The sequence below is a fragment of the Brassica rapa genome, unplaced genomic scaffold (assembly GCF_000309985.2).
Source record: "Brassica rapa cultivar Chiifu-401-42 unplaced genomic scaffold, CAAS_Brap_v3.01 Scaffold0645, whole genome shotgun sequence".
Taxonomy (NCBI): Eukaryota; Viridiplantae; Streptophyta; class Magnoliopsida; order Brassicales; family Brassicaceae; genus Brassica; species Brassica rapa.
In genome coordinates, this window is record NW_022610585.1 from 9383 (window position 1) to 21461 (window position 12079).

A 12079-nucleotide genomic window follows, 5' to 3' on the forward strand; every position below is an offset into this window, starting at 1 on the left:
CTTCCTCTTCCTCTTCATTCACTCTATATCTTCATCCTCCCTCTCACTCTCTTTAGACACGAATTTGATTCATAAAAAACATGTCTTCTTCAAATTATTTTCGTTCTTGGATCGATCGACCTCATTTGGATCCGAACACGAGATTGCTTACGGAAGAATACCAACGAGGTATAACCGAATTCATGGGGTTAGTTCACCGACAAACGGAAGCAAAAACATGTATGTTAAGATGTCCTTGCTCTAATTGTAAAAATAAAAAGGTTATTAAAGAGTGGGATGTTTGGACTCATCTATATTTGAGTGGGTTTACACGAAGTTACAAAATTTGGTATCATCATGGGGAAACTGATTATGAACATGGTAGATGGTCCTTGAACCTCAGCCAGCGGTTAGCTTAGAAGAACCAATTAGAACAGATGTAGATTATGGTGTAGGTACTGAGCAGATGGTAAATGATCATTTTAGAGGGGAAGATTTACCCAATGCCGAAGCTAGGAGATTTTATAATATGTTGGATGCTGGAAAGCAACCATTGTACGAAGGTTGCAGAGATGGTCATTCAGCTTTATCATCTGCTACAAGATTGATGGGCATTAAGACGGATTATAATTTGGCGGAAGACTGTGTGGATGCGATTGCTGATTATGTAAAAGGTATTCTACCCGAAGATAATGTAGCTCCTGGCTCATACTACGAGGTTCAGAAACTCGTAGCTGGTCTTGGTTTATCGTATCAGGTAATAGATGTATGCAGAGACAACTGCATGATTTATTGGAGGGCGGATGAACAGCGGGTTTCATGCAAATTTTGTGGGAAGCCTCGTTATAAAGATACGAGTGGAAGAGTTCCAGTGCCATATAAAAGGATGTGGTATTTGCCTTTGACGGAAAGGTTGCAGAGGTTGTATATGTCTGAACGCACAGCACAACCAATGAGATGGCATGCGGAGCACTCAACAGATGGTGAGATCAGACATCCTTCAGATGCAAAAGCGTGGAAGCATTTCCAATCAAAGTATCCCGACTTTGCGTATGAGAGAAGAAATGTCTACCTTGGATTATGTACTGATGGTTTCAGCCCGTTTGGCAAGAGTGGAAGACAGTATTCTCTATGGCCAGTCATTCTTACACCATACAACCTACCCCCAAACATGTGCTTGCGACGAGAGTTTTTGTTTCTCTCGATTCTCGTTCCCGGACCAGAGCATCCTAAGAGATCACTTGATGTGTTTCTTCAGCCACTAATATATGAGTTGCAACAACTATGGGCTCAAGGTGCTGAAACATACGATGTTTCGTATAAAGAAAACTTTCAAATGCGGGCAGTACTAATGTGGACAATAAGTGATTTTCCAGCATATGGTATGTTATCTGGATGGACAACGCATGGAAGGCTATCATGTCCATATTGTCAAGATAACACTGATGCTTTCCAACTAAAACACGGAAGGAAAACGTGTTGGTTTGACTGTCACAGGAGATTTCTACCACCAGATCATCCATATCGTAGAAGTAGGAATTTGTTTACGAAGAACAAGAGGGTGTTTGACAGTCCACCTCCGGAAATTTGTGGGAAAGATTTGAAGACACAACTTAGAGATTTTGGTGCAGAAAGGACGCCAGACGTCGGTGGACATGAGCGTTTTCCGGTAGATGGTGTTGGAGACCTACATAACTGGCACAAAAAAAGTATTTTCTGGGATCTGCCATACTGGGAGGATCATCTACTAAGGCATAATTTAGATGTCATGCATATTGAGAAGAACTTTTTTGACAATCTCATGAACACGATCCTTAATGTTCAAGGTAAAACAAAGGATAATTTGAAGTCAAGACTGGATTTAGTCGATATATGTGCTCGTTCAGAACTTCATGTTGATGAGAATGGTAGGGCTCCTTTTCCCATATACCGACTTGATGCAGCGGGAAAGGATGCATTCTTTGATTGGATTTCAAACGATGTGGAATTTCCAGACGGTTACGCATCTAATTTGCGTAACTGTATCGACAGAAAGGAAGGAAAGTTTACTGGCTTGAAAAGCCACGATTTCCATGTAATGATGCAGCGCCTCCTTCCGTTTGCCTTCAAGGAACTATTATTTTTGAAATTTTGTTAATTCATGGTTTATAATCATCTATACAAAGAATCCTCAATGGTATGCATTATAATTGTATAAGAAATGAAATACGGCGAAAATAATCGATGTTTTAAAACCCCAAACCCTGGTTCCTCAGAATTTCCTCGGTAATTACCGAGGGTATTCCGAGGAATCCTAGTTCCTCGGAATATTTTCATTTAACCGGGTAAACCAAGCCGCCAAATATTTCGCGAAAATTGAATTAAAGATTTCCGAGGAAATTCCGACGGAAATATAAAATATTTCCGAGGAAATTCCGACGGATAGTTTCCGTCGGACGCCTCATAATATTAGGGCGAGCCCGATCTTCTTCCCCATTTCTCTCTTTCTCTCCGCGCCGCACAGACTCTCCCTCTCGCGATTTCCGGCGACTCCACCGTTCTCTCTCGCGATTTCCGGCGAATCTGCCCTAATCCTCCCCCATAATCATGTATGAATCCTATCCCACTCTCTTAGGGTAGATTTGTATGGTTTTTAAGTAGATTTGATGATTTTGGAATGAGATTTATAGATTTTTGTTAGGTTGAATGGTAGGATTGTGTAAAATCGAGTTTGATTATGTATTTCAATTGATTTGGATTTTTTTTGGGTTTTTATTGATTTTGTGGTTATAAAAATCGAATTTGTAATTATATATATATATATATATTCAAAACGTTTTTTGTATATAAAATCTATTTTTTGCATTTTAAAATCATTTATATATTTATTAATGATTTTTAAAATCTATAAAACTTTTTTGTGATTAACAATCATATATATAATATTTATAATCATTTTTTGAGGTAATAAAACGTTTTATGTATTTTATAAATAAAATATAAATTTCTATATTTATTAAACATTTTTAATATTATTAAAACTATTTTTTGTAATTATTAAACATTTTAAATATTTTTAAAACTATTTTTTGTAATTATTAAACTGTTTTTGGGGTTTATTAAAACTATTTTTTTAATTTTTAAACTATTTTTTATTTATTAAAACTTTTTTTTGTTAATTATTAAACTATTTATATTTTTGTGATTAAAAACTATTTTTAATTAAAACTATTTTTTTTTAATTTACAGGTCTAATGATGATCAGATCCGGCCTCGCCAGCGTCGTAGCTGGGGTGGTATGGGGAGCCAGTCTCGGGGTTCGTCCAGCCATGTTCAGGATTCCGTTTCGCCCCACAGCTCCTACCATACATCTCCCTCTCCATTACCCGCTCCTGCTGCTCCCGCTCCCGCTGCTACACCCGCTCCTGCTCCTCCGGGTCCTCCGGGAGTGATAAGTGTTGCGGAGTTGGTTCGACAGCCCGGTCGTGACCATCTTCCCTATCTCACTGAGTATCCACATGGACATGGTCAAACATGGTAATTAAACTTTTATTTTTTTAACTATTTTTTATTTAAACTATTTTTTTTATTAATAATTTGTTTTTTTATTAGGTTCAACCGATCCGGGAACGGGATCAGCGCATGGATCAACCGTATGATGTACTCGGCCCTCGACAAGGGACATCCGACTTTCACTGACTTCCCTCCCGAGAAGCAGCATCTGTGGTTTCGTCAGTTTGCGGTAAGTATTCAAATTTTTTACTTATATTTTTTATTTATTAAAACTATTTTTTGTAATTATTAAACTATTTTCTATATTTATTAGACATTTTAAATATTATTAAAACTATTTTTTTAATTATTAAACTATTTTTTATTTATTAAAACTTTTTTTTGTAATTATTAAACTATTTTCTATATTTATTAAATTATTTTTTATTTATTAAAACTTTTTTTTGTAATTATTAAACTATTTATATTTTTGTGCTTAAAACCTATTTTTAAACTATTTCAGCAAGAATTCAACTGGAATTCCGATGATACGCTCTCTATCTATCACCATTTTGTCCATAAAGTTATGGACAACTATGGGAAGCAGATGTACGAGTGGAAGAAGAAGTGGGAAGTAAACAAGGTAGTTTTTAATTTATTAACAATTTTTAATTTATTAAACTATTTTTTAAATTATTAAACTTTTTTTTTTTAAATTAAAAGGTCCCAAAGTCGATGAACGACACGGTCTGGAAGGAGTTGTGTGCACATTGGGATAAGGAAGAGACGAAAGAAACTTCTTCCACCAACTCCAACAACCGTAGGAGCGACCGTAAAGGGAAGGGCATCTACAAGCATAACTTGGGTGCTCAATCTATTGCCACTCTAGAGGATCGCATGGTAAGTTCAACCGCTTTTTCTTCAATTATTTAAGTTTCAGAATTTTTTTTTTTGTGCATTTTTTCAAATTTCTAATGTTTGTTTAATTTATTTTTTTTCAAGGCGGAAGAAAATGAGGGCGACCCGGTTGATGATTTCGCCCTTATGAAAAGGGCGTATACCAACAAGAAGACCGGCCAGATTGATGATGGTCTTGTGAGGGACGTGGTCGACCTGGTCCAAACTCAGGTGTATGACGAAGTGTCTCAGCTTCAAACCGATGATGACGATTCGACGGCTTCGACCAACTTGTCCCGGGTTCGAATCAACGAAATCGTTGAATCGGTAAGTTTTTTTTTTTTAAAGTTCAATTTAATTATTTCTTAATTTTTATTTTATCATCAATTTATATTATCTAAATTTGGTTATTTATATTTCAGTCGGTTCCAAAGAAAAAGGGACGTTTGGTCGGTTTGGGTCGTCGCTCCCGGTCGGCTGCTCCTTCTTCTGCACCACCGGCATATGTTGATCCAGAAGTTCTTACGGCTCAGCTGAAAGACAAGGATGATCGTGTATCTGCGTTGGAGACCCAGATGGCGGCTCAACAGGCGGGCTATGAGACCCAGAAGAGGCTGAACGAGCAGATGATGGAGATGATGAAGAGGATGTACCCGAACATTCCGGAGCAGTAGTTTTTTTTTTTTACCAAAAACTCTAAATGTTTTATTTAACTTTGAATATTATCTACTATGTTTTAATGTTTTATGTTTTATTCAATTTTAATTTTAATTTTAAATTTTCGAATTTAAATTTTAAAAATTTTAATTTTTAAAAATAAAATTAATTTTTTAAAAAATTAATTTTTTGGAAATTCCGAGGGAAAGAAGTTCCTCGGAAAATTCCGAGGAACTTATTTCCCTCGGAATTTTCCGAGGGAAGAAAGTTCCTCGGAATTTTCCGAGGGACTGAAGTTCCTCGGAATTTTCCGAGGGTCTGAAGTTCCTCGGAATTTTCCGAGGGAGGAAAGTTCTTCGGAATTTTCCGAGGGACTGAAGTTCCTCGGAATTTTCCGAGGGACTGAAGTTCCTCGGAATTTTCCGAGGGAGGAAAGTTCCTCGGAATTTTCCGAGGGACAGAAGTTCCTCGGAATTTTCTGATAAACATTCCGAGGAATATTTCGTCGAAACTTCCGAGGATTGGACCATCGGAATTCCATCGAAATATTCCGAGGAAGGCGTCCCTCGGTATATTCCGAGGAACCTTCCGACGAACTCTGTGTCCTCGGAGTTTCCTCGGAATTTTGTTACCTCAGAATTCCGTCGGAAATTTCCGACGGAATTCCGAGGAAATATGAATTTCCGAGGACTTTTTTCGTCGGTATGTCCTCGGAATAGCGTTATTCCAACGACATACCGACGATTTTTTCCCTCAGTATGCGGATGTTTTCTTGTAGTGCTCGGGTGATTTTGGCCCAGGTGGGCTGTATGTTCAGTACACACAAGTTATCCGTCGCTGTCCGTTTGTGTCTGTGTGTGTCCGTCAGCACACACAGGATGTCCGTGGCTGTCCATCAGTACACATATCAGCACGTTGGTCCTTGGACTCAGCACGCTGACCCTTCCCATGGACTGTTCGGGTGATTTTGGCGTACGTTGGATGTCTGTTTAGTACACACAGGACGTCCGTGGGTGTCCGCCAACACACACAGGACGTCCGTGGCTGTCCGTGTGTGTCCGTGTGTGTCCGTCAGCACACACAGGACGTCCGTGGCTGTCCATCAGTACACATATCAGCACGCTGGTCCTTGGATTCAGCACGCTGGCCCTTCCCGTGGACTGTTTGGGTGATTTTAGCCCACGTGGGCTGTCTGTTCCGTACACACAAGTCATCCGTCGGTATCCGTCAGCACACACATGACGTCTGTGGCTGTCTGTTTGTGTCCGTGTGTGTCCGTCAGCACACACAGGACATCCGTGGCTGTCCATCAGTAAACATATCAGCACGTTGGTCCTTGGACTCAGCACGCTGACCCTTCCCGTGGACTGTTCGGGTGATTTTGGCCTACGTTGGATGTCTGTTTAGTACACACAGGACGTCCGTGGGTGTCCACCAACACACACAGGACGTCCGTGGCTGTCCGTGTGTGTCCGTGTGTGTCCGTCAGCACACACAGGACGTCCGTGGCTGTCCATCAGTACACATATCAGCACGCTGGTCCTTGGACTCAGCACGCTGGCCCTTCCTGTGGACTGTTTGGGTGATTTTAGCCCACGTGGGCTGTCTGTTCGGTACACACAGGACGTCTGTGGGTGTCCGTCAGCACACAAAGGACGTCCGTGTGTGTCCGTCAGCACACACAGGACGTCTGTGGCTGTCCATCAGTACACATATCAGCACGTTGGTCCTTGGACTCAGCACGCTAACGCTTCCCGTGGACATTTTGGGTTATTTTGGCCCATGTGGGCTGTCTGTTCAGTACACACAGAACGTTCGTGGGTGTCCGCCAGCACACACAGGACGTCCGTGGCTGTCTGTATGTGTCTGTGTGTGTCCGTCTGTGTCCGTCAGCACACACAGGACGTCTGTGGCTGTCCATCAGTACATATATCAGCACGTTGGTCCATGGACTCAGCATGCTGGCCCTTCCCGTGGACTGTTTGGGTGATTTTGGCTCACGTGGGCTGTCTGGTCAGTACACAGAGGAAGTCCGTGGGTGTCCGCCAGCACACACAGGACATCTGTGGCTGTCCGTGGCTGTCCGTCAGCACACACATGATGTCCGTGGCTGTCCGTGTGTGTCTGTGTGTATCCGTCAGCACACACAGATCGTCTGTGGCTGTCCATCAGTACACATATCAGCACGCGGGTCCTCAGACTCAGCACGCTGGCCCTTCCTGTGGACTACTCGGGTGATTTCGGCCCAGGTGGGCTGTATGTTCAGTACACATAAGTCATCCGTTGGTGTCCGTCAGCACACACATGACGTCTGTGGCTGTCCGTTTGTGTCCGTGTGTGTCCGTGTGTGTCCGTCAGCACACACAGGACGTCCGTGGCTGTCCATCAGTACACATATCAGCACGTTGGTCCTTGGACTCAGCACGCTGACCCTTCCCGTGGACTGTTCGGGTAATTTTGGCCTACGTTGGATGTCTGTTTAGTACACACAGGACGTCCGTGGGTGTCCGCCAACACACACAGGACAACCGTGGCTGTCCGTGTGTGTCCGTCAGCACACACATGACGTCCGTGGCTGTCCATCAGTACACATATCAGCACGCTGGTCCTTGGACTCAGCACGCTGGCCCTTCCCGTGGACTGTGTGGGTGATTTTAGTCCACGTGGGCTCTCTGTTCAGTACACACAGGATGTCTGTGGGTGTCCGTCAGCACACAAAGGACGTCCGTGTGTGTCCGTCAGCACACACAGGACGTCCGTGGCTGTCCATCAGTACACATATCAGCACTTTGGTCCTTGAATTCAGCACGCTGACGCTTCCCGTGGACTGTTTGGGTGATTTTGGCCCACGTGGGCTGTCTGTTCAGTACACACAGAACGTTCGTGGGTGTCCGCCAGCACACACAGGACGTCCGTGGCTGTCTGTATGTGTCCGTGTGTGTCCGTCTGTGTCCGTCAGCACACACAGGACGTCTGTGGCTGTCCATCAGTACACATATCAGCACGTTGGTCCATGGACTCAGCATGCTGGCCATTCCCGTGGACTGTTTGGGTGATTTTGGCCCACGTGGGCTGTCTGGTCAGTACACACAGGAAGTCCGTGGGTGTCCGCCAGCACACACAGGACGTCTGTGGCTGTCTGTGGCTGTCCGTCAGCACACACAGGACGTCCGTGGCTGTCCGTGTGTGTCCTTGTGTATCCGTCAGCACACACAGAACATCTGTGGCTGTCCATCAGTACACATATCAGCACGCGGGTCCTCGGACTCAGCACGCTGGCCCTTCCTGTGGACTACTCGGGTGATTTTGCCCCTGGTGGGCTGTATGTTCAGTACACACAAGTCATCCGTCGGTGTCCGTCAGCACACACATGACGTCTGTGGCTGTCCGTTTGTGTCCGTGTGTGTCCTTGTGTGTCCGTCAGCACACACAGGATGTCCGTGGCTGTCCATCAGTACACATATCAGCACGTTGGTCCTTGGACTCAGCACGCTAACCCTTCCCGTGGACTGTTCGGGTGATTTTGGCCTACGTTGGATGTCCGTTTAGTACACACAGGACGTCCGTGGGTGTCCGCCAACACACACAGGACATCCGTGGCTGTCCGTGTGTGTCCGTGTGTGTCCGTCAGCACACACAGGACGTCCGTGGCTGTCCATCAGTACACATATCAGCCCGCTGGTCTTTGGACTCAGCACGCTGGACCTTCCCGTGGACTGTTTGGGTGATTTTAGCCCACGTGGGCTGTCTGTTCAGTACACACAAGTCATCCGTCTGTGTACGTCAGCAAACACATGACGTCTGTGGCTGTCCGTTTGTGTCCATGTGTGTCCGTCAGCACACACAGGACGTCCGTGGCTGTCCATCAGTACACATATCAGCACGTCGGTCCTTGGACTCAGCACGCTGACCCTTTCCGTGGACTGTTCGGGTGATTTTGGCCTACGTTGGATGTCTGTTTAGTACACACAGGATGTTGCAGCCTGGGATTCAGGCTACTCAAATGGACGGACTGAGGTTCAAGAACTCGGACTGGACAGGACGGACGGACGGCTATGGAGCGGCTAGATGGACGCGATGGAGAGGGATGGATTGATGTCTCTCTCAAGCCGGATCAAGGGATGGATTGAAGTGGATTTGCGGATGAGGTTTTGATTGAATCTCTCAATCTGATGAAGGATGGATCGAATTGATTGACTCTCTCAATCTGTGTACTGAGCTTGTTTGATTTGCACAAACAAACTAGACTCACGAAATCAATAGAACAACAAAGAATCTCTCTTTGAATCCTAAAGACCGATATTTTATACAAAGAACAATCTTTGATAAAAACTGAATAAACTTTTTATTAACTTGGTGATTAAGGGTGCTCTCTACAATGGACGACAATTAGCTTATATAATGCTCAGATACAAGACTCTTAACGTTCACAAAAGAAAAGAAAGGAAACAAATCTAAACTAAGCAAGAAATCGGAAACTAGCCGTTGGAGCTTTTTGTGGGATTTTGGCTCCAAGTGAAGAAACTTGATTTGCTTGAATCTGGACGGTTTAAGGGGATAATAGAGCTTTCTTGGGACCTTCTTGAATGCTTGGTAGATGCTGATCTCGTCCTTGCCTTGGTATAAAAAAGAGCTGTTGGAGTTTGAATGCAAGAGACTCCAAATAAGGCAGTTTGGTGATAATGGGGATCTTCTTATTCCTATGTGGGCTGGTGCATGGGATGAAGTTGTAGAACTCTTCTGGCTCGTGTATAATGTCTCCTGGATGTCTTGGTTTTGTCTGGACGTCGTCTGGTTCTCCTGGTTGGATTGGAATTGCTTGGAATGGATCAAACCGAAAGATTGTCCAATCTTTCCATAAATAGCTCCGGTTGGGTTTAAGTGATTCTCCATTGAACCAACTGATCTCCTGGGTTCTGGTGCAGCTAAGGACTTCTGGAATACCTCCTGATTGGTTAAGATGATCTCCTGGTTCCCATAAATAGCTCTGGGTCGAACCAAGTTGAATTGGTTGAAGACTTTCCATAGATGACGTCGGTTTGGCCGGTTCTGGGGAATTGATCATAACTCCTAATTTCCGTGGCCATTTCTCCTGATCTTGGGCTTTATGGAAAGCTGATAAACTCCTCTTGACTTCTGTGATGGGTTTTGCTTCAGGCCGATCCTTCATTGAGCTTGAACCTTCTTCTAAAGTCGGGTACTCGCAGATGGACGGGTTGAGAAACCTCTGAATTGTAAAATTCATAACTTCTTTCTCCGTGATTATTTTGGCCCAATTCCAATTGGACTGGACTCCTTCTTGAGTGTAGAATGCATAACAATTAGCCTCGTGATTTAAACCCTCCTGGTTTGTAAGATATGGCATTTTTAGTGCACGTATGTCCTGGTTGGCGCCTTGGCTGGTTGAGTAGGGTGTTGGGTCGACCTCTGGTTCAGCTGCTGAATTGCTGGCCGCAACATTCCCTCCCCCTTGAGAAGGTTTCGACCTCGAAACTGTATAACCTGCACCAAGATAGAGCAAGTCAGCTTTCATACTCTTTTGAGATTCTAAGGTCTTACCTTGATATTGTTTCGGTTTGGGGATGGATTGTGCATCAGGTGGCTCTTCTTTCAGCAAATAGGATAGGATCACGCCTCTCCTATGGACTCTGGCATTGCTTATCTCCTTCGGTGGGTGGTCCTTCATACTTCTAGTAGGCTCATTTCTGACCATCTTTGGGTTTGATTCTCCTAGCAACAAGAGATTATCCGGTGGGATTTCTTTGAAGCTTTCTCCTTTGCAACCTGAAAATTTCTCAACATTCTGGACAACAATCAAGTGCATTATATCTGTGTTTGGACACTGATAAAAATAATTTGAGATTTCCAGACTTACTTTGATAGCTTCCACAAGTTGAAGAATGATTTTCTTCTTTGGACAACTTGTTCTTGTTTGCTGCCTTCTTTGCATCTTTTGACCTTGGTGGTTATGAACTTCAACTTCTTTTATTCCTGGATCAAAACTTTTTGGCAAAGACAAGTGCATTATATCTGGATAATCAAGTGTCTTGGACGTTTTAAGATCAGAGAAGATTACCTTAAGCCTTGGCATTTTAACACATTGTTCAACACTAGACTTCCACTTGTGAGGTGGTTCATGGCTGGGCTTTATGGAAAGCTGATAAACTCCTCTTGACTTCTGTGATGGGTTTTGCTTCAGGCCGCTCCTTCATTGAGCTTGAACCTTCTTCTAAAGTCGGGTACTCGCAGATGGACGGGTTGAGAAACCTCTGAATTGTAAAATTCATAACTTCTTTCTCCGTGATTATTTTCGCCCAATTCCAATTGGCCTGGACTCCTTCTTGAGTGTAGAATGCATAACAATTAGCCTCGTGATTTAAAACCTCCTGGTTTGTAAGATATGGCATTTTTAGTGCACGTATGTCCTGGTTGGCGCCTTGGCTGGTTGAGTAGGGTGTTGGGTCGACCTCTGGTTCAGCTGCTGAATTGCTGGCCGCAACACAGGACGTCCGTGGGTGTCCGCCAACACACACAGGACGTCTGTGGCTGTCCGTGTGTGTCTGTGTGTGTCCGTCAGCACACACAGGACGTCCGTGGCTGTCCATCAGTACACATATCAGCACGCTGGTCCTAGGACACAGCACGCTGGCCCTTCCCGTGGACTGTTTGGGTGATTTTAGCCCACGTGGGCTGTCTGGTCAGTACACACAGGAAGTCCGTGGGTGTCCGCCAGCACACACAGGACGTCTGTGGCTGTCCGTGGCTGTCCGTCAGCACACACAGGACGTCCGTGGCTGTCCGTTTGTGTCCGTGTGTATCCGTCAGCACACACAGAACGTCTGTGGCTGTCCATCAGTACATATATCAGCACGCGGGTCCTCGGACTCAGCACGCTGGCCATTCCTGTGGACTACTCGGGTGATTTTGGCCCAGGTGGGCTGTATGTTCAGTACACACAAGTCATCCGTCGGTGTCCGTCAGCACACACAGGACGTCTGTGGCTGTCCATCAGTACACATATCAGCACGTTGGTCCTTGGACTCAGCACGCTGACCCTTCCCGTGGACTGTTCGGG

General features: G+C 44.4%; 1 protein-coding gene across 1 annotated transcript; it reads right to left on the reverse strand.

The window, feature by feature from the left end:
• Positions 1 to 8833: 8833 nt before the first annotated feature.
• Positions 8834 to 11281, reverse strand: LOC117130685. The gene is made up of 2 exons (XM_033283410.1): positions 10880 to 11281; positions 8834 to 10807 (listed from the first exon to the last, which is right to left on the reverse strand). Exons 1-2 carry the CDS (start codon positions 11093 to 11095, stop codon positions 9554 to 9556), a joined length of 1470 nt encoding a protein of 489 aa, XP_033139301.1. The 5' UTR covers positions 11096 to 11281; the 3' UTR covers positions 8834 to 9553.
• Positions 11282 to 12079: the final 798 nt, after the last annotated feature.

What these genes read in the sequence shown, in the direction of transcription:
- LOC117130685 (XM_033283410.1), bottom strand. Translation starts at nt 11,095, where the DNA reads ATGCCAAGGCTTAAGGTAATCTTCTCTGATCTTAAAACGTCCAAGACA. An exon ending in AACTTGTGGAAGCTATCAAA is followed by an intron (nt 10,808 to 10,879) that starts GTAAGTCTGGAA and finishes ATTGTTGTCCAG; the next exon opens with AATGTTGAGAAATTTTCAGG.